At 43.4% G+C, this 22,642-nt stretch overlaps 2 protein-coding genes across 5 annotated transcripts in view; one reads left to right on the top strand and one right to left on the bottom strand.

Moving 5' to 3' along the window:
• Window positions 1-337: 337 nt before the first annotated feature.
• Window positions 338-7,835, top strand: zfyve9b (zinc finger, FYVE domain containing 9b). The gene is made up of 15 exons (XM_029500088.1): window positions 338-401; window positions 1,763-2,518; window positions 2,862-3,064; window positions 3,147-3,258; window positions 4,083-4,205; window positions 4,376-4,531; window positions 4,618-4,842; window positions 4,928-5,010; window positions 5,112-5,216; window positions 5,327-5,477; window positions 6,126-6,206; window positions 6,501-6,663; window positions 6,860-6,965; window positions 7,059-7,238; window positions 7,562-7,835. Exons 1-15 carry the CDS (start codon window positions 338-340, stop codon window positions 7,721-7,723), a joined length of 2,670 nt encoding a protein of 889 aa, XP_029355948.1. The 3' UTR covers window positions 7,724-7,835.
• A 1,258-nt stretch (window positions 7,836-9,093) lies between these two features.
• The window catches only part of elovl1b (ELOVL fatty acid elongase 1b), a 14,629-nt gene continuing 1,080 nt past the window's right edge, over window positions 9,094-22,642 (bottom strand). Inside the window, exons 2-10 of one of the 4 annotated variants that reach the window (XM_029499595.1) lie at window positions 15,214-15,291; window positions 13,466-13,569; window positions 11,511-11,609; window positions 11,229-11,419; window positions 10,963-11,043; window positions 10,795-10,851; window positions 10,389-10,494; window positions 10,097-10,233; window positions 9,094-9,994 (exon numbers count right to left, since the gene is read on the bottom strand). In XM_029499595.1, coding sequence (XP_029355455.1) covers window positions 9,638-9,994; window positions 10,097-10,233; window positions 10,389-10,494; window positions 10,795-10,851; window positions 10,963-11,043; window positions 11,229-11,419; window positions 11,511-11,580 — 999 coding nt within the window. In that variant the 5' untranslated portion in view covers window positions 11,581-11,609; window positions 13,466-13,569; window positions 15,214-15,291 and the 3' untranslated portion in view covers window positions 9,094-9,637. Of the gene's footprint in view, window positions 9,995-10,096; window positions 10,234-10,388; window positions 10,495-10,794; window positions 10,852-10,962; window positions 11,044-11,228; window positions 11,420-11,510; window positions 11,610-13,465; window positions 13,570-15,213; window positions 15,540-22,642 lie in introns of those variants that run through there. The other 3 variants (XM_029499594.1, XM_029499592.1, XM_029499593.1) reach the window with 3 other exon arrangements.

Genomic DNA, 22,642 nt, shown 5'->3' with positions numbered 1-22,642 from the left:
GTGTGGAGATGTTTGTTTTTTCCAGGATAAATAATCTACCACACTGATGGTGAAACATTACGTTTCTTGTAGTGTGGAAGGTTTTTCCACGTCCGGCACCTTAGCTTTGTTTTCTGGCTTGTAGATGGTAAACAGGGGAGGGACATTTCTGCACACCTCTTGAGTTTCCTCAAAGAGCTGCAGAGAGGCACAGGGGAGGAGGGGGATCACACAGAAGAGGGGTGGAGGTGGTGGGGGGCGATGGGAGAGAGGCGAAATCATCCCATCCTCCTCTTGTCAGCAAGAAACTGCTGCTTGAATCCGTTTTTCCTCGGCGCTCAGATGTAACCGGGTAAAAATGCTGAAGTTCTTCTCCGCCCGGGACGACGAGAACGAGAGCCTGCTGGGGGCAATAACGGAAGGTAAGACTGCATTGATCTCAACGGGGGTGGGGGTAAATTATTATTATTATTATTTTTTAAGCCCCTTTCTGCCCCCCCCCCCCCCCCCCCCCACTATTTTCTCCGATGTTGCAGGATGCTGCTGCTGCTGCTGCTGATGATGATGATGATACTGCTCGGTCTGTGTTAATCACAGGAAACCGCTGACACAGCATTTCACTGCATCACCTGAAACGCATCTGCGTGCGCGCGTGCGCGCGTGCGGGCGAGCTGAGCACGTCCAGACTCGGTGCTGCCCGCCGTCATGTAACGGGGTGCTGTGGGGGCGAAGGGGGGGGGGGGGCGGGTGTCGCATTGCCGCCGGCCTCGGTGCCCGCGAGCGCATTAAACACTTGCACGTGTGTCTAATGCGTCACTGTCCCGGGAGCCGAGCGCGCGCGCGGCCGCAGCGGGAAGCTCCCGGTCCGCCTTCCTCTTGTTTATTCTTCCTTATTTTCAACACTGTGGTATTTTATTTATCACCATTTTGATGGCTTCCTTGGCGGAGCTGCAATGCAGCTTAACCGGGAAAAGTTGTCTCACCCTTTCTCTTTCAGATGGGACCAGATTCTCTCCGTCATCCGTCATTTTGCCTTCTTTCCTGAAATCTATTCAAATATCTGATGTGTCCTGTGGGTTGATCGGGCTGCAGGTTGTTATTGAGTTCTCCAGTCCTGAGTCATAACTATTTCTGGTTCACTGATAGCGATGAGCCCGGTGGACAGTAATGGGTGTTTTGTGGCCATCCTGTCAGGGAAGTGCTGCCAATCATTTACATTTGTGTAGAGTCTGGTGTTGGCATTATGAATGGGCTGGTTACAGACAGACAGAAGCTCCTTCAGGTTATCACTCAATAACTTGGATCTAGTGCTTTTTTTTTCTTCTTTTTTTTTAATCATACATTTCTTCTTCTTGTGTGGTTTGTTACCTAGAGTATGAACAAAATGATCAATGATTGGAGGGGAAGAAAACACATTTGAACACAAATAAAGGTAAACAATATGAAATGTCACACAGAGCTAATACTGAACCAGCAGCTACAACTGTGGTTCTGCATCAGTAGTCTGGAGCTTCACTTTCTGTTTTGCCATCAGCACAGTCACAGCTCTCAAGGACAACCACAATGCTGCCCTTAGTGATGATTGAAAGCCAACAGGTCTGTTAGTGGTAATGGTGTACATTAACACATGCTGCTAAATGGCCACTTAGCACATATGTACAGAGCTTTTCCTCCTAATTGTCAATAGATGTTATTAATGAGTGTGTGTCTGTGTGGGCACTTGTCAGGAAGAAAGATAGTGCCATTGATTTTTCATGGTATTATCATGTTCTTCTTGCAACAGATGAAGGAGACAATACGTCTCTTCAGGACACAAAGCATCACTGGCTGAACAGACCCTGCCTGCTGGTACTCAAAGATGGGGACGTGTCGAAACCCAGGCTGGGTTGCGGACAGATCAGGCCAGAATCTCCCTCTAAAGCTGCTTCAGATGCAACTGTCAGAGCCACTTTTGCCCCAGATGGCGAGCAGAAAGCATCTGAGCGTCCCGCCAAAATTGCTTCACCGTCCCAGCTGGAGGAAGGCAGCTGCACTGTGACCAGCATCTCCTCATGGGGGGAGAGTTGTTCCAGCCCGCTGGTCCTGAGCCCTGCTGAAGCTGCGTGGCCGGAGGAAGACTCAGAGAAGGAGGAAAACAAACCCCAGGCTCTCTTGTCAAAGGAGGACTCTGTGATTGAGGAGAAGGAGCTGGAGGAGAGCGGGTTGGATCAGCAGCAGCAAGAGCAGCCCTGCAGCTCAGAGGCATCTGCAACGCCTTTTGCTCACTCAGAGGAGGAGGCATGTGGGAGGGCGTCCAGGGAGCTCCAGAGTCAGTCAAAGACGGCCAAAGAGACTGAAAGAGATGAGACAAACACCAGCAAGGTCTTGGCAGCCAGTGGCGAGGGAGCTGTGGGGGAGTCTTCTGCCACCTCCTCTGGGGATCCTGACAATGAGTGCCAGCTGAGCCCTGCTGGTATCCTGTCCAAGGATCGGAGAAGTGTCCTTGGGGAGGTGGCACCAGTGTGGGTCCCTGACGCTCAGGCTCAGGTCTGCATGAAGTGTGGGGTAAAGTTTACATTTACAAAGAGGAGGCATCACTGCCGTGCTTGTGGGAAGGTGAGGAAAGATGTCATGTTTAAATTTTTATATTGCCAAGCAAACAGGGACCTGATTGTTAGTGTGTTGTGTGTGTGTGTGTGTGTGTGTGTGTGTTGTCAGGTATTTTGTGCACTTTGCTCCAGCCTAAAGTTCAGACTTACACATCTGGATGGAAAGGAGGGACGAGTTTGTGTTTCCTGTCACTCAACTCTCATCAAAAGTGAGAACTCTGCTGTTATCTCGTGTTAGAGTTAACAGATTTCAAACGAAATTTAGCGTAATTGATTCTGGCATTTTCTCCTCAGGGACTCCTCCGAGGGGGAAAAGGAGGGTGTGGTTTGCTGATGAAATGCTCACCAATAAGCAGTCAGAGTCTGCTCCAACCACACCCGTCAGAGGGCCGGCTTTCTCGCCGCTGATGAGACGAGCGCTGGGTGGGCCGGTCAAAAGCCCCATGGGTTCACCACAGATCAGGAGAACCCTGCGGCCTCATGGGACATCAATCAATGTAGGATCACACAGAACGTGACACCACACATGCACTGATGTCACAAACAACCCGGACCCACTGCTCTGTCTCCCTCTTCCAGGAGGCCTGTGGTCCTTATGGCTGGGGCACCACAGCTTTTGTGAACAACTCTGCTAACCTCATCCCTTTGGATGGCCTGCCTCCAATCCTCACCTCCACAGGAGTGAAGGGAGGTGAGCCGGAGTGCAATCCAGTTTGAGCATCTAAATCAAAAGATTTAGCAAAGAAATGGCTTTGCGCAGATGCTGGCCGTTTTCTTGTCTGGAGGTATGCTCAGGGTTTATAGAGGAGACGCAGAGCCAGATGGGAGTTTCGGGCAAATTAGGCAGGAAAAGACTAGATGAAGGACAGTCTGGGAATGACAAAAGAAAGGCCAAAAGATATGAATCGACAGCAGCAATTACGGCTAAATAACCTTCATGGGCACCTTTAAGTTTGTCTGCACTGTTTAAACAGTGATTCCAGACATCTGTCATCCACAACAACTTTCAAACCATTTAAAGGATTCTTGTGAAATTTCTACAGCCAGGCAGCAAGATGTAGACATGTTACATTTGCATTCTCAGATTCTGTCAAAACATGTATTATATATTATAAAGTGATCCAGGGTGATTACAGGGTAAATGAAAATCGTGACTCAGAACACCCCAGACCAGTTTGTATAATTGCCCCCCTGAGCTTCAGACGTCACAAAGCTGCACCTCCATCAAAATGCCTTTAGAGACTGTATCGGTGCAGCAACCCCAGGCGTTCCTGTATTGTATAACTAAGCTGATTCTTCCCACTTAAGAGTCACTGCCACTCCCTGGTGCTTTTAATGTAAATAATAATGCAGAGTCATCTTGCGTGGTTAAAAAGAGCAGTTTAGAAATGAACATTAGCTGCTTGTCCTTGCGTCCTATTTAGCGCTGGGAGTAGACAATGATAATTAATCCATTTACTCAGCTTTATGTAATTAAATTTCCTACATGGCTACATGATTTTTTTTCCTCCTCAGATTACACTGTGGAGGAGCAGCCCTCAGAGGTGTTCCTTATTCAGGAGCTGGAGAGTGGCAGGCCCAAGCCCCTGGTGTTTGTCCTCAATGCCAACCTACTTGCTATGGTCAAGCTGGTCAACTGTACATCTTTTTATTTCATTTTCACTTATCGCTGCCTGGAAAAAAAGCCGAAATCTCACACCTTTGTGCCTCTTACTGTCACAGTCCCATGTTGCACGTGTCTGTTTTCACATTTCACTTTGAAAAATGCCCTTGTAGACCCCTGAGGTTGTGCCTTGATTGTGTGTCAGACGTGAACAGGAAGTGCTGGTGTGTGACGACAAAGGGGATGCATGCTGTGGGCCAGGTGGAGGTGGTGGTGCTGCTGCAGTGTCTGCCCGAGGAGAAAAGCTTCCCCAAAGACATTTTCAGCCACTTCATCCAGCTTTACAGGGACACCGGCACAGGTTGAACTCGTAGTAAGACGCACACGTGTGCTTCTGCGCCTGCTCTTTCATAATCCCACGTTTAATTTCCCTCTTTATTTCTGCAGGGAAGGTTGTGAAGCACCTGTCGCTCTCCCTGTTCGGCAGCAGCTTCTTGGGCAGCGAGGAGCACGCAGGCTTCCTGTATGTTCAATCCACTCTCCAGTCCCTTCAAGGTCTACCTCTGCCAAACCAGCCCTACCTCTTCGGCCTGCTGGTCCACAGAGCAGAGGTGGCCTGGGCTAAAGCTTTCCCCCTGCGCCTCATGCTGCGACTGGGAGCTGAGTACAGATGTGAGCCAGGTGTTAGCACGAAATCCAGCTTCTGTAAAGCTCCAAGCTTCACCTCGCATTACCCACTGCCTTCCTCTTTTTGCAGTCTACCCGTGCCCCCTGTACAGTGTGCGCTTTAGGAAGCCCTTGTTTGGGGAAATAGGTCACACCATCATGAGACTACTAGTGGTGAGCAACATATTTTGCAACCTTCTCTTTGGTGCTGTTGCCAAATCACATTTACCAACAGTAACAGGAAGTTTAATGTAATTTCTCCCATCCTTTTCCAGGACTTTAGAAATTACCGTTACAGCCTTCCAATGGTGCCGGGGCTCACTGTGGACCTAGAAGCTCAGAGGACCTGCATAAAGATACCAACCACTGGGTATAATGAGGTAACGCCACTCTTTCAAATGCCCGCTGGTTATTGGCTTTGGTTACATCCTTTCCATCGTTCGTCATACCCCCCCACCTTCCGATTCTCTGCTCACTTGTCTCGCTTCAGCTGATGAAGGCTCTCAATAAGTCCAACGAGCATGTGCTGGCCATAGGGGCGTGCTTCAATGAGAGCGCAGACTCCCACCTCATCTGTGTGCAAGGAGAAGGTGGCCAGTACCAGACCCAAGCCATCAGCATCCATAATCAGCCGCGCAAAGGTGGGGTATAACATCAGAGCCTGGAGTAATGTCCTGTGATCAAACGGTAATGGAGCACAGTCAGACATTTAGTGGTGAAGTCCTGATCGACTGCTGATGCTTAGACTCTGCGCTGTAGCTAAACTCGGTCATTTCTTTTCACTGGTTCATCTCCAAAGACCATTAGACTCGACCCATTAATTTGAGGCTTGAATTTTATTTTGTGTCTAAAATCAATTTATCTGAAGTGTTTTAGATAAATGTGAGTGATCATTCGCAGCGTGATTACAAATACTGTACATCTAAACATTGTGCACCCCCATAAAAATGTAATCTAAACTGCAGCGTTCCTGGAGGCAGTAATTACATTAAAACGGGATCCAAGGAGCGGCATATGAAATGATGATAAACATATTTCATATGTTTGTTTTAACAAGACACTAACTTCAATCTTCACTAAAACAAGAATATATAAATGAAGACAAAGCTTTGTAAATATTAACTTTAACTGCATACAGTCAGCCCTGCACTTCCCCTTATTAAACTCTAGATGTTGCTACATGATAGTTTCTGCTTTTCAGTGTGCTGAACCTGATGGATTGGATCCATCAGAGTGTTAAATTGTTTTGTCTTTTCTTCCTTCCTTCCTGTCTTTCTCTCTTGTTACAGTAACTGGATCATGCTTTTTTATATTCAGTAGTGCTCTGAAAGCATCTGCAGGGTACCTGGCCAAGTCCAGCATTGTGGAAGGTAGGACGTCCACTCAGACAGGGAGGTCAGCTTCACCTTGACTTACCTTCCTGCTTCCTCCCTGTTTACATGGTTTGAGTAGTGCATGTCAACATCCCAGCCTTCAAACTGGTTTATTCAGAGTGTGTTGGTTTTTGTATGTGTGTGTGTGTGTGTCTGTGTACACTTTAACAGACTGTTTGTCAAAGCGTGTGTACATGTTGATGTATGCGAGCATGTGTGTTTGTGTGTGTGTGTGTCCCCTGTTGGTGTCTGTTTGTGTGTTTCTCCTGTATCGCTGTCCCTTCTCCCCAGATGGGCTAATGGTGCAGATCACCGTGGAAACCATGGCTGAGCTCCGCCGGTCGCTACGGGAGATGAAAGATTACACTGTCACCTGTGGACGGCTGGACCAATCAGACAGCCAGGAGCTGGTTTGTGTACAATGGGCGGAGGAAAAATGCACTGTGAACAAGGGGTGAGCGTATCCGCCTCAAACAGAACAATATAACAATCACACATAAAAATCTATTCATGAAAATGTTCAAACGGCTGAGAAAACATCTGACATGTATTTACATTGCTCCTAATTTCAGTGAACACATCATTTTAATTTCAACTTTGTGTCAGCTGTTGTTCCACATGTTGTTGATTTACATGTTTGTGCCCGTCAGAGTTATCAGCCCCATAGATGGGAAATCCATGGAGTCCATCAGCAGCACGAAGATGTTCCAGAAGTCTGAATACAAAGAAAACGGGAAGATCATCCGCTGGACAGAAGTACATGTGCCGATCTGATGAAAATGTGGACTTGGACTTGTGTGCCCCTCCCCACCGGTCTCCTGACATTTTGTGTGGATGTGTTGTGCACAGGTTTTCTTCCTGCAGAGGGGGGATCCTTCCAAGGGAGGAGGGACAGACTCTGCCGAACACAACCGGCTCACAGAGCGGATTGCCCGGGCCTTTTGCGTGGCCCTGTGTCCACACCTCAAACTGCTCAAAGAGGATGGGATGGCCAAACTGGGCCTGCGTGTCACGTTTGATTCTCAAGAGGTCAGAAAACATCCAGCATCCGATGAATCCCCTCGTGCGCCTATTTTCTAATTGAGACCGAAATCTGGCTGAATAAGTCTAAAAAATGTTTTCTTGGAATTAACTTTAATTGGTTTTCAGTAATTATTTAAAATGCTTCATTTATTGAACTCTTGAATATGAATTTCTTATGCTGTAGAAAATGCAATATTGAATTGCCTTTATAGGCAATAGGGAGAATTTCATGTGTGGGGAAGAGTGCATGCAACATATGACTCCCATCAACCTCCTTGATGTATATATAAATATATTAAATCTAATTAGTGATCGTTCTGTAATTTCAGGTGGGATTTGTGGCCGGGAGTAATGGGCAGCCACTCCCAGCGCAATACCTCAACGCCCTGGATAGCGTGCTGATCCCCGTCGTACACAGCAGGGGGCGCAAGAGGGGTGAGGAGCCCATTATGATGGAGCTCATCTTCTACATCCTGGAGAACATCACTTAAAGCGCGCCCACCCCAGCTGCTCCATCGTTTTGACCCTGACCACAACTTCGTCCCCAGCACGTCTTATCAGTGCTGCCATCGGTTTCCAGGGCAATTAAAAAAAAAAAAAAAAACGAAAAAAAAAAAAAAAGCATCCAAAGGGCGTACCAGACCACCTCCGAGGTCTGCATCCATCTCATCCACTCAGTAGAGAGAAGTGGTCTGATCTCACTCTACCCTGCAGCAGACAATCTGGGTACGCATGAAACCTATGATGGACCATCAGATCAGGGTGCTGTACTTGCACTGTAGTAGCAACTTAATAGCTTGATATCATTCATGTCATAACGTTCGATACAATTTCCAACATGGAGAATACCTTTAACATGGGCGCTGGATTCAGCCCCACGACCTTAAAGCAAGCAGAAAAAGCGAATGACTTGAAGTACTGGATGTAGTAGATCTGTAGCAATTTGATGCACATTGAATGAATGCCTGGAGAATGTTTTCCTACTGGATGTATTTTAACTGACTGCTCATGAAATGTAATGACAGCCTGGAATTAAACCTGCAACAATGATCGAATTACTGCCTGTTTGTCCAGCACAACACGTATTCCCAGTGTTTCCTGTGACCGCTTTGCAACATTTCTGGATAATGCCACCTTTTGTGGCCCTGCTTACTCTGCTTTGGTTGATTAATTCTTCACAATCTTTAACTTGTATCAGTTTAAATATTGTCACAAGTTTAATACGGTCTCTCCATATTGAGGCAACTTCTTTCATTCTTTGTTACACAATTGGCAATATATTAAGTTTTTAAATCGGCTCCACCTTAAACAGCAAAATTTATGAAGTCACATACAAGTGACCATCCTGCTGCGTTATTAGTGTAATACTTAAGGCACTAAATATTTCCAAAGGCAGGCTTTTTCAAATATTTTAAGTTGCTTTGTTTTAATATGGATTATTTACAAGTTTAGATGGATTAAAAATGTAACCTTTTCCTGAAATACAACTTTCATGATTAATCTACAGCTGTGACAACAATTTGCAGTACAGGGAGGCCTGTTGCAGTCAGCCATATCGTCACGCTCAGTGGTTTATGTAGCATGTACGTACTTAGCAGTGCTAGCTGTGTGGGTATCGATCCAGTATGCAGGATGCTTTCTCCCTCAACCTCCTATGAGACTTTTCAAACAATGAATGGATCTCTTGTTTACCTCCCACTTTCCTCAAATACTTGGAATAGCTAACACAAGAGGCAAAAGGCATGCAACGCAAATACTTCCATTCTTCTTTGCCACACATCACAATGTCAGCGTCCACCCAACCTTCTTTCAGTTTCAGTTACAATTTTAGTGCACAAATGAGTACAGACACAAAGCATAAAACAAGACAATTTAAATTGGAATTTATTGGCATTTTAATTTTAAATACACAATATAACAAAAATTTAGAAAGTCTAAAGCATACCAATACAATTAGTTTTTTTGTTTATTGTAAAAGTATTTACAAAAAGTATTTTCAAGTTGATAGAAACTGTACAGTCATCTGTCCACAGGGGGGGAAGGGTCAGGATGACATGGGGGTCAGATAAGTAGTGAAGGCAAGTGGGGTGAAAAGCTACCAGTTTGACACTGAACTAAAAGGCCGTTTGCAACGTCAGTGAAGATAAAACAAAAAATTTGGTCAGAATACATCTTCTCTTCATACATTGTGTTCCATAGATGGTTTCCCAACTCAAACAACCAATGAACCAAACAACCAAAAGTGGAACCCCAACTGTGGAAATCATTGACCACGTCATTTCCCCATGTTCTGCATACAGCACTAAAAACCAGAAAGGAAACTCAACCAAAATTATCTTTGGAATCTGTAGTAGTTTTAACAGGTTCGCTGGGTCATGTTTCTTGGGTGCTTCCTTCCTGAGATCCTAGGCCTTCTTCATCTTCCCCATGTGACTGCTGCCATTCTCATGGTGAGCCGAGCCGTTGCTGGTGCTGTTGGTGGTTCCGTGGTTGATGCCATTGCTGGTGCTGTTCTCGTGGTGTTTGCCGTTTTCCTGGCATTTATCTTTGGCGTACACAGCTGTGCCGTTCAGGCACTGCTTGATGTCCTGTTTGGGCAGCCTCTTACCCTTCACGTAGGCCTGGATCCAGAAGTTGGAGAAGAGGACGAAGAAGAAGGTTCCGTACATCCAGATAAGGTGGAGGATCATGGGGAACTGGTAGTCGCAGCTGTCCATGAAGTAATACTGGGTAGCGTGGAGAGATACGAGGACAAACTGGGTCTGTTGGGAGGAAACCAGGAGTCAGCCCGAAACATACTTAACATAAATGTTTCTGAATTTGTTTTGGACATGAACAACACAGCTGCATGAGGGTTTACATACGAGCTGAATGGCGGTCATGTACTTCTTCCACCACAAAAATTTCTGGAAGCGAGGTCCAGCAGCAGCAAGGCCATAATAGAAATACATGATGACGTGGACGGAAGAATTCACCATGGCATGGAAGGACCCCATTCCACCTGAAATCATGAGCACGAAACACATGAGAACCCCTCAAACCCTCTGACCTTAAATACAATTCAGTATTATAAAAAGGTAACTTTCTCCAACCAAACAAAGATTGTACAGGTCTGCATGTAACAGAACTGATGTGCAGAAAAAAGTCTTTACTCACCAGGAGCATAGCCAACTCCCCACCACCAGGTCCAGGGCATGAAGGAGTGGTGAAAGATGTGCAGGAAGGTGATCTGGCCATGCTTTTTTCTCAACACAAAGAAGATCTGAGTAGAAGAGGTTAATGGTTACTTTAAGTCAATGTCCAGTCCTGCACAGACAATTATGATGGTCTCAAAGTCTAAATGCCATTGATTAGAAACAATCTCGTCCCAGAAACTGGGAATAATTCAGTTCTGTGTGTTTTCTTTAAAAATCTATAAAAGACATTAATAGATAACTAAAAACTTTCACAAGCCGCATTTTATTTTTTTACTGTAGACATTGGGCAATGTTTGTCGTTCCTCATTCTAAAAGGGGAACGATCGGTTGGTTTTATGGCATCAGATTTAACAGACTGGACTTACTGTGTCAATAAGCTCAATAATCTTGGAGAACCAGAACAGCCAGGCCACTCGGACCATCTGGTGAGGGGAAAAGGAAACAGGAAATTGCCATTTTGGTCACACGTTGTTGTATTTTATTTATTTATTTTTTTTTTAAATCATGTGTGTGAAGAGTGACGAGGGACTCACTCGTAGTGCTTGAGGACTGTTGGAGGTATCAATAGCGTCACATCGCCAGGTATATGTTGTGGCCCAACCAGACATCAGGAACTAAATAACAAGAAAACTGTTTAGTTCTGAGGTCAAAACATGGTATGAAGACATCAGCAAACTTTAAACTGATCCTGGTGAAGAGAGACTCAAACAATTCAGTCTAGTTAAGGCATTCAAACTGTGACCCTGCGAGTCATTTCTGAAATATCGAAAAATGGTGCAAACATTAAATAGTGTCTTACTTCATAAACAATGAATATCGAGAGTGCCACTAGCAGGAAGTTGTAGACTATCATGGCTTCCTTTAACTGAAAAGGTTTGCGATTGGCCATGATGCGAGGCCCAAGGTACAGTACAAAGAACAGGTAGCTCAGCAATATCGCGGTCATGGGGATGGGACTCTGCATCAGTGGATAGTCCTTCAGTCGTGGATCTAAAGAGAGATTTGGGCGTTAAACACACAAAGGAGAAGAAGAAGAAGAAAAAAAAAAAAAAAAAGTATTTATTCCAGATCAGTTACTTACCAATTCCTGCCAAGAGGTAGTCATAGATATCCATGGCGTGTGAGCCAATCTCCTGGATCTCTTGAAGCATTTTGAATGTCTTGTTTTACAACCAATTTTCTGGGAAAAAAAAAAAAAAAAAAGTCACCTCATCAAAGCCTAGAAAATAATAATTCAATAAATTAAATGTCAACACAGCTTAAGACAGCAGCATTTTGTTAAATGGACATCTTGAGGCATTCAGGAACTGAAAATGTGCCAATCTCTTCATTTGCTCCTCACTCTCACAATCTGAGAGCATTTATTATTGCGAAATTTTCAGAGACATTGAGAAACAAAACTCAGCAATGTTCTCCTGCAAGAGCGAATTACATGAATACCAGTAGACAAAAACCAAACCGGCATCATTACTTCATTACCGGTGTCTTGCTGCAGACCATCCGTGAACAATAAATGCCTCAAATGCCTTCAAGGACGAGAATTTTTTTTTTTTTTTTTAAGATTTCCTGAATCAGCCTGACTCAAATGCAATTACTGGGACAGAAGTTCAGCCCTTACCAGGCAAACACTCCCACATAAATCCCAGGATGCTCTGCCCTGGATTCAGCCACTCATCAGACATGGCCTGATGTCAGAGAGGAGGTGCTACAGCGAGCTGAAAGGAACATCCCTCATCCCACAGTAAGGCGGCACTCTGCAAGCTGTTTCTGGTCTGGAGTCAAAATATCCAAACTGCTCTCCTCAATTGAACCCAGCTGCTGAACCCTGACACACATATCCCAGTTCCCGACGCAAAGAAAAGACAAAAAAAAAAAAAAAAAAAAACCCAAAAACTGTTCCTCCTTGTTGTGTAGCAATTACATTAGCTGGAAGACCGCCACTGCATACAGAATCACTCTGTTCAACAGCAAACATGTGGAGAAGCCTTTCTCATTTTGGAAAGTGCCGGGACATGAAGCCCTGCACACAGGAATCTTGCTTTGGTTTTCAGACCTGCAGATTTGTGTTGACAAAAGGCTCACCATATCAAGTGTAAACTGTACTCGACAAATAGAGGACCCGCAGGGTGCGGTCTCCTCTCAACACAACTGGACCCAGAGGGAGCCATTGTTTGGTACACAATCTACAATGCTGGGTTTTCTCTGCCTGAGGACTAAAGTCCAGCCCTCCTTGAGCTAATATAATTAAAAACCAACAATTTCAGGCAGTGGAATGAAGGGCAGAGAGTTCAGCTCATGCAGGTGCTGCCCAGAAAAACTGCCAAGAAAGTTGTTTCCTCTTTCAAGAGAGCTTTTAGTTGTGCTGCGCAGTTTTTGCCGATCATTTGCTTACTCTGACTTTAAGGATGTTGATCTGCTTCTGGTCTACTGATCTGCATCAGTTTTAAAAGCCTTTTTGTTTTTCTATAGCAGGAAATGTTGACAGGAAATGTAATGCAGGAGGGGAAGCAAATCAGATAGTCATTCTCCAGCTAATCTCAGCCTGCAACCGACTATAAGTGAACGAATGTTAAACTCGTTGGAAGCAAACTGGGCAAAATTATGACACAGTTGGATCAAAATGTGATTGCAAACCTTTACTTGATGCTTTTTCATCCTATTCTCATCAAAGTGAACATGATAAAAGCCTAAATTAACTTTATGTCAAAGTGAAAAGTGCCATTAATGTTGACAGTGATTGTGAACAGCACAGGTATACAGTGTACAGTTTCACTCACTGACTCGACATTCCTCTCCATTTAGCAGTTACCCCCTGCAGTTTTTGTCCACCTAAAGGCTTGTTCAATAGCAAACCACAGAGCTAGGTCAACACCACTGGTGTTTCTTAAGCCTCCAGCCAAATGAGTCCAGCATACCAGGTGAGTTCCTGAGAGATGCTCTTGACACTACAGACTCGCTTCCTCTCGCTGACAAGGTGAAAATTCAAATGGTGTTGATACCACAGATCAGATACATCACATTTCAGAAAACTCTTACACAAAAAGCTGTGGTTGATTTTGAACCGACGATGAGGCATTTGGTCTGGTGCCTCACATTCAACAACAGTATCATCATGTCTGTTGTGCAGAGTCTGTCTTGTTCTGAGGGGAAATGCTGAACAGGTTATTGCATTACAATAACCAATACATCATCACCAACCTGATCTGTTTGATCTTATCACGTGACTAAAATTGGAATTATAATATTTTTCCATTCATTCATCTTCTACTGCTTATCCATTTCTGGGCAGCGGAGGATGCTGGAGCCAATCCCAGCTCACGTCAGGCGAGGGCAGGGTACACCCCTGACAGGTCGCCAGTCCATCGCAGATCCAACACACAGAGACAGACAGAGACCAACAACCACTCACACTCACACTACAGTAGATAACCTACAGACAATTTAGAGTCACCAATTAACCTGAACATGCATGTCTTTGGACGGTGGGAGGAAACCCACACAGGCATGGGGAGAACATGCAAACTCCGCACAGAAAGGCCCCAGGCTAGGGAACTGAACCTGCGACCTTATTTTTGTGGGGCGACAGTGCTAACCACTATGCCACCGTGCTGCAGTATACAATTTATTTTCACTGGAAATTTGAAGGAAGCCAAAGGTCTCCCTTTATTACCAAGTATGTTGGTCATTTCAATAGTTTTGGCATTTTTCTAACTAGCCTAAATTGGTGCACAATGTGTGAAATCCAAAACTCCCAAACAACATACAGGAAAGTTATCCAGATTCTGTAGTTTTCATGAAGATGCATCATGTGATTCAAGACCCACAGGGACCTCCTTTTCTAATAAAAGTGATTGTGTGAGTCACGGAGCCAGGTCTTATGATCATGACAACACTATCATTGAAATAGGAGAGAGAAGTTTTGTATCCTGAGACCCAGAGGAAGAGAGAATTTCCAAGAAAAAGCCAAACTGAAGCCCCTGCCATTACAGCTCAGTGAAACCAAAAACCCCATTCACAAGAACAACCGACAGCAGTTACAGCACCTCTCTGCTCGGGACACATTGTCACCATTTATGATCTTCACCAGTTAAGTGTGTGCATTATCAAACAATTAGGACTTTCAGCGGTCATTGTTATTCAGTTAATTGGGAATAATTGCACAAGAGGACAGAAACTTCCTCATAACTGTTAAAGGGGTCCAAAAAAAAAGGCTCCTGCAGTATTCCCATGACACAGTGATGCAACTTAGCTGAAGACACATGACCAGTGAAGCACCAGTGGACATCAGCTCCAGCCCTGGATTTTAAAACTCATGTGACCATATTAAGTCAAAAGTGGCTCCCTCTAATTTTTCACCACTACCACCCTTTCAGTATTAGCCAACCTGGACAACAAATTGGCTGGTTTACATCTACCAAAGAGACAACACAGTGGAAATAAAGGAGGGGACATTTCCAATGAGAGCCATGTCAATGAATCATAGGAATGGAAAACGGGAGCTCACTCTCACGAGGTAGGAGTTAATGATCAAAAAAAAAAAAAACTAGAGCTGAGATAAGGGAAAGGAAGAAAAAAAAATCTGAGGCATAGTCAAGAACCCATCACTCAAAACATTAATAATTTAATAAAAAAAAAAAAAAAAGGGGTGAACAGAACATCCTCAAAAGACCACAAGAACAAAAAACTTCTGACGAAAGAAAATAAAAACACCCAGGGCTCCTCAACATCCGGCCAAACACCACACACAAGTTAGTTCACCTTAGAAACAACATTGAGCAACTTACCTTCCTGAGATTTTCTTCTTAAAGCAACAAAAGCCAACAAGACTCCTCGTTCTCGGCACGGCGAAGCGTCTTCATAAACTACAGAGGCAGGCGGGTGGCAGCAGCAGAGGAGAAAACAGCAGCGCAGGGAGAGAGAAAAGGCAGACACAGAGTTAGAGAGAGAGAAAAGAGCGAGAGATGGGGAATGAGAAAGTAAACTGATAAAGTGTGACTGGTACAGCAGTCGTCCAAATCCCCACCCTCCCTGACTCACACAGTGGATGAATAACCAGCTCACAGAAGGAGAGGGAGGGGAAGAGGCAGACCCAGAGAGAGAGAAAGAGAGAGAGAGAGAGAGAGCGAGCACTGTGTGAGTGAGTGTCCAAGATAGTAAAACCAGGGTGAGAGAGAGATAGCCCTTATTTAAACCCACAACACAAAAAACATGCACACACACACACACCTCAACAAAAATGCAACCAGCTACTTGTGTGACCGCCTCCCTGACTTCAATAAGTGTGAGCTTGCCCCATTATTATTATTTATTTATTTATTTTTTAACTCTCCCGGTCACACCCTTCTCCCACAGAAACACACAACTCTGGAGTCGCCCTGTAAGTTTTCTCTGTGGTGGGAGGGGGGTGGGCTGATAATATTATTCACAGGCAGTGGGCGAGAAATCAGTGGCGACTCTGTTATCATGAAGGGGGGCATTGTTACGCCGTTTCTGCCTCTCCACCCGACCAACACCCATAAAGCAAAACTAGCTTCCACTTATTTGCATGTGGGTTGTTGGACAATAATTTACAACAAAAAATACCTAAAGCAAGAGTAGCTGTGAATTTGTCTGTTATTTTTCCTTTGTGTACATTTACAATTATAACTGTAAATAAACTGTCACTTAATATCGGGACACTTGATCCGCAAACTTCAAAGAGAAAGTGTACATGACCGCTTTACTGGCAACTGAAAGAGCATAACATATTCACAAATGAATATAAAGCAGAGTGAAGCCTTTGGCTGGGGAGGCATTATAAAACCTTAATGTTTACTCAGGGTTGGATTGTGCAGATAATGGCAGTCCAAAAAAAAAAAAAAAAAAAAACTTCTGCAAATGTAAGATGACTCATACAATGTTTAGAATTTATCTGAGCGACTTGTATGAGGATGTTTCACTCTACCTCGCAAAAATATCAATCAGCGATGTCTCCATCACGCCCAGCACATCAACAGGAATAAAACTCTCATTACTAACAGTTAGAATTCTTCATAGCTGTAACACGCTCCACTTCTGGCTCACTAAGGGCAGGAATGTCCAGGGAACCTCTGCCGTTTTCAGCACTTTTCCTTCAAATTTGTGACTGACTCATGCACACAATGTTGAGACTTGATGGACATTTGTTATACTGCGTTTTTTTTTGTTTGGTTTTTTTCTGAACCAACAGAGCAGCAAAGAGCAGTACAAAGCAAAAGCAGTGCTGCAAAGATAAACCAAACTCTCTGAAATGAACTTTGGAAATTTAATACATGACAAGAAAGACAAGACCCCCCTTCCCCCAAGTCTGAAGGATCTGAAACTCTTGCAAAGGGGATCTCATCATTATAAATACCCTTGTCAGTGTTGCACTGTATGTGACTGACTCAGCTGGTTTTTCCTGCCACTTGGCCCGGGGGTAGGTGGGGAGAGGGGCAGCAGCAGCTCTCAACTCATTTCAGCCCTTCCTTAAAATACCATAACACACCTGACAACAAAATAGATCATCCCTCTGTGGTATAGCCGCTGACACTGACATTGCAAATACGATCGTAATCTTGCCCTGCGCCAACACCCCTCTCGTGCTAAATAAGCACAGCCACACAGAGAAGGCGGAAGGATGAGGAAACTGGAACTAAGATGGTTTACAAACGCGACCGTTTGACTCTTCACTGTGATTCCTGATGACTCATACTTCAGAAGCTTGGCATATATATATATATATATATATATATAAATAAAGCTTGACTCAGGGAAGAGAAATCAAATGACTCACCGATTCAGATTTCAACTATTTGGTATCAATTTTAAGTTTAAGTATTGAATCAGTCTTTAATCAATTAAAAAAAAAAATTATGGCATTTAATGAAGTCTGACTTTATATCATCCCAAAATTTTATCTTAAAGTTACAGAGAGTTGTCAAAAAGATATGAAGACGTGATGCAATTTCAAATTTGTTGATGCTTTAGCTGCAGTGTAATGTGTGCATGAGCAAAGTCAGTCAGTCCAGACTACACGTGGCTCAGAAACAGGTTGTTATTTACAGGTATGATGCCAAACGGACTGAAAACCTGCACACTGCACTAAGTGCTGATGACCGCACTTTAACTTTTTCTTGATGAGTAACATCCAGAGCAGTTCAGTTACGTTTGGTGTGGCTTTCACTTGTGCTTGACCCAGTTTCCAAACTTCAATTCAGAACTACTGAATCTTGGCAAACTAAAACATTAGAAAATCCAGCAGTAGGCCTGAACTTGGAAAAGTGCAAATGGAGGAGTCTGTGCAGCAGATGCATTATAGCAATAAGCACAGGAATTTCCACCAGCATGTGACACACTGGTGCGAGGAGTGTGACTCTGCTGCTAAGATCTTGTCATTGTTCAAATCTCAGGTTGAGCTATGCAATGCGAAAAAGGGGAGCGCTGAAGATAAACCGGGATTCAGTCCATTCTAAAAACAGTGCAAAAATCCACAATGCGATCCAGACGACCTGTACAAAGTTAGAGGTGGTTCTGATCAGACCTAACAATATTCTGGACAGAGTTGTGGTTATGTTCACACTGTTTGATTGTCTTTCCATCATGAGCTCCAAGTTAGTTTTTTTTTTTTTTTTTTAAACATGTCAGCAGTAACTGATAATCAGATAAACGAATTCTAGTCTGACATAACAAAACAATGACACACATTCCAAACAAGCCAGCGTGATGACAAACTCTTGAGAGAGAGAGAACAAAAAAAAAAAAAAGGTGTTATTTACTGTCCTTCCTGTCCTCCAGAGACTGCGCTGTCACCCAGAAACAAGGTCTTCCCGGTCCAGACAAGCGTGACATAACTGGGCCTTAAAATGACAGCTGCAAATCACATTCATCAAGACTTGTTTTGTAGCTTGGTCAAGTGAAAATGGAGTAGGAAAATAAAAAAAAAAACAACTGTAGGAACTGAACTGTAGGTTTGCCCAAGAAAATATCTGCCAAAAAATTCTGTGTCTACTGTTCAACAAGGAGGATCAAGTTTAAAGGCTCCTGTCGTATTACAAACAAAAGGAAACATATCAGGTCATCAGCAGGATGTGATTTAGAAAGGTGTGACAAATGCATCATCATCATGTTAATTTTGGCTGATTATAGAGTTTTTAATTTGTACGTGAAGTGTATATTTTTGTAATTTAAGTCCTTAAACTTTTTCATATAAAATGTTAGTCCACTATTTCTGGACTAATGTATCATTGAAATGTGAAAAACTATTCTAAAAAGAGTCAAATAATTTGCAGTGGCATCTTGTGGAAATAATTTCAGATGACTCCTTAACTTACAAATTAAACTGTTGGAGTTCAATTCAAACAGACACTTCAATAATTTCGATAAGTAAACTACTTAAAACGGCTTGCTGCCATTTAAGGGTGAACTCCCTTGTGTGTTTATCTTCTATCACATCCATGTGTTGAGAGAAAAGAAAAAAAAAAATGGGCCAGTAACATTGAATTGCATGTTACATAAGAGAATGAAGAGTTTATTATGAATGTTTGTCTAAAGATCTGATCTCTCTCTCCGGTTACGATGATTGGTGGTTTCAAAAAGCGTGACATATAATAACTTTAACTTACCACCATTACAGACCGACTGGCACAAAAATGTTGCTGAACTTGATTTGGGACTGACACGTTGACACCGTCTTCTTGTCATTGTTTGGGTGCATGTAAGCGTTGGGGGGAGTAGTATCACCCCCACCCCCTAACTATTCAACACCAGTCTCACTCTCTTTACCTCCCCTGCCCCCCCTTGCAGGTCTCACCCACTGACGACTCCGATTTCTGGAACTTTCCACACACAAGAGGGCCATTGCGTCATTAAGAGGGAGCTCGGGCAGATGCACAAGTTGCAGAAATTAATGCACCTCAACTGGCTCAGGGGCAATGGGAACATTTTTATTGTTTTCTGAATCCTTTCGATAACGTCCAGGAGCCATTATCACCAGACACATTAACTCGTTGAGACTGAACAATTGGTGTCTTATTTTCTTTTAGCAGGTTTGGCGTCCATTTTTATCCATAATGAGATTACAATCAGAGGTATTAACTAATAAAGGGTGAAACTGCCTCATGATTAAATTAAACAGGGCTAGAAATGTGATTGTTTAGACAAGTTGTTCTGTCTGTAACATGATGCAAAACTACAGGTGGACATACTAACTTCTGCAAAGCTCTCTCACTGCAAAGAAAACTATGCACCTTTCACACAACTGTGGAAAGTACGGTAGGTCAAAGTTGAACCCGTCTGTAAACCGATGTACACGATGAACTATCTGCTATAGGTAGGAAAAGAACCTCATCTCTTCCATTTAAATCCAGAGACATCATTTAGGATCTTCTGGCTGCTCATATTTCCTGTTTATGACTTCTTTTATCTGTATCCTGAGATCCCAGCAATCAAACTTGATATGATGTTATAATAACCATTTCAAACCATGACAGAAATCTACTAAAAGAAAGAGATGTGCAAAAACAGACTCGTTTTGATTGGAACCATTGGTAAAGTATCCTGCCATCCTGCCAATCTGAGAAGGATTTTCACAATTAAACACCTAACCCTAACCCTAACACACAAAAAAAAAACTAAACAAAACACAAAAACCATTAATGGCAAGTAGAAAAATTAACTAGGCTTTATGGAAGGAGTGTCCTGTTCAAACAAAAGCCTTTGTCCATCATAAAGCACTCAGCACGCCCACTGTGTCTCTGTGGAAGAAATTTAAAAGCTCAATAAAACTCATTGCTGGAAATGCATTCATAGTTCATCACCACCTGAAAGACACATGACAAGGCTTCTAATCTAAATCTACAAACATATTTCAGTCATTTAATTCCCGAAACTGTAAGCACCCCTTTCCCAAAATAGGTGTGTCTTCAATCAGTGTATTTGAAGTCACCAACAAGAATACCTTGTAGACAGGTTGGTGTTATGCAAGCCCTGCAACATGACTGGAATGAAAGTCTCCTTGTCAGTCAAGCATACCAAAACACTGCAGTGACAACTCCTACTATATCACTTCAAACATGCAACTGGGACCCTTGAAAAATATTAATGTGGACAACAGACTCCCAGATATGACTGTTTGCATAAAGCGAGAGCCAAAACAACAACAAGTTGCCCATGACTCCTGGGCAGAAATCCCCCCCCCAAAAAAAAAAAGTGTAATACCTATTGACACTATTTCATCAACAAGTGGGGGAAGGGACTTGTCGTGTCTGCTAAATCCATTCATGACTATGCAAATATTAAAAATACTAATTTAACCATACTTAGAGGCCAAAAAAAAAAAAAAAAGTCAAAGATGAAACTAAAAACACACCTCAAGTTGTCGTGACATTTCTGGGCATGATCAAAATATACAAGCAGTCATCTAAAGCCACCATGACTGCTCAAGACATAACATGGCCAGTGCTGACGACAAGCTGGCTGCATAATCTGACTTTTTTTTTCCTCCTGTAAGCATGCGCTGTTTATGTAACAAGTTGAAACATATTCCAGCTATTAGGTAATTTGATTGTACTAAATCAAGATGGTGCATATCAACCATGTTAAACAGTGTGTTGGAGGTAAACACTCACTTCCCTGGACACAGACCTTGGGTCTGCATGCGTCGTCCTTGGATTAGCTGTAAAAAGGTATAATCAAGAGTTTGAACTCATGGCCACTAAACAGCGGCTGCAGAGGGTAAACTCACAATGAGGGAAGTGCTTTTCTCAACTACTACAGCAGCCTCGGGTTAAGACAAGTTCAAACTGCATCACGTTGCACTTCTCACCGAGACCAAGAGGGTCTGAACAGAGGTTTGGGAGGTTTCGAGAATCTGCTTTAGCAAAAATCTACACCGTGCGTTTCGAAATATAAACCACAAAAATGGGGCTGTGATAATATCATGCAGTGAAGACATAAATCTTCACCTTCTGTAATTGTCAACGGCGAATGTCAAGCACAGAAGCTTCTCTCCGGTAACAGGAAGAACAACTTACTAAAACAAACTGCTTCCTAAAATATCACCAAAGGCATGCTCTGTTCAGCAGAGGAGAGACTGTTTGAACAGCCCCTTTCACCGTCACTGCTGAACATCTCACATGCAAACATGTTATTACAGCAGCTTCCATTCACTAACACAAGACATCAAAAACAATAACATTGAAATCGGCCTCATAGACTTAAAGTGTTTATTTGCCGTACAAAGCACAAACATGGGCCCCAAGTCAACTGGCAGCAAGTAAAGAGCAACAGTTGTGCAGTTTTCCAGAGACTGATTACGAAGCCACTGAACTCCATCTAGAGCTCAAAATGTTGTAGAAACAACGGAAGAAGACGGGAGTCAACTATCAATGACGCCGCCACGCTTCAGAGGATCAGGTCACTGAGAAGTGAGTTACACATCAGGCTCGTCGGGAATATGTAGTAAGGGAAAGTGAATGACTAACATTTTCCTCCACTGAGTAAGCCTCTTCACCGCAGCAGCTGAGCCTCCGACAGAGGACCAATAAAATATCCCACCTCAGCCCTGCGAGTGTGATGTGGGGGGGGGGAGAAACTGTTATTAAATAAATAAAAACTTTCCAGTGCGTCCCTGAAACGTGTTGATGCCGCAGGCTGATAGCGCGATAAAAACAATATGCAGACTTGAGGCGCTGATCATCACTATGCTGCTGCAGTGTTTACATTAGAGATACAACCGGGCTGGTTGACCTTGAGGCCCTTTCGTCTCCATCCCACAGTCTTTAGTTAAGTTACTTCAGCTAATGTTTACATTTCTATACACAAATGGTAATCCCTAACTGATCTAAGGACAACATTAGCTGAGAACAAAAGATCAATGAGGGCCAAGGCAGCTGGGTCTCAGGGACTCATTTTCTCATTGTGAAACAGTTACACTCCATTAAGTATCCCCCGAAGGAGAATATTGTTTGTTCTTGTTAAAGCATACATCAGAACCAACGCTGCAAAACACTGCACTGCATTTCCAGTGTAGCAAAAAAAACGGCCTTATCTGGATCACTCTTTGTGCTCCGATAACATGAACTCAACTGTATCTATTCGTCAGTCGTCATTGTGTAAATTAGGTGTGATTGCACGCACGTCTCTTCTTAAATGGGAAATAAAATTTAAGAAAGTCAGACTTCTCTTCAATTACTCAAATGTTAAAAATATACTTAC

This window comes from Echeneis naucrates, chromosome 4 (genome assembly GCF_900963305.1).
Source record: "Echeneis naucrates chromosome 4, fEcheNa1.1, whole genome shotgun sequence".
In the NCBI taxonomy this organism is placed as follows: Eukaryota; Metazoa; Chordata; class Actinopteri; order Carangiformes; family Echeneidae; genus Echeneis; species Echeneis naucrates.
The sequence above is the reverse complement of the archived record's forward strand: the minus strand, read 5'-3'. Positions and strand labels throughout refer to the sequence as shown.

Coding starts and splice junctions, on each gene's coding strand:
- zfyve9b (XM_029500088.1), top strand. CDS start 338: ATGCTGAAGTTCTTCTCCGCCCGGGACGACGAGAACGAGAGCCTGCTG. Junction 2,519..2,861: donor GGCTCAGGTCTGCATGAAGT/GTGGGGTAAAGT, acceptor TTTTCTCCTCAG/GGACTCCTCCGAGGGGGAAA. Junction 6,207..6,500: donor CAAGTCCAGCATTGTGGAAG/GTAGGACGTCCA, acceptor CCTTCTCCCCAG/ATGGGCTAATGGTGCAGATC.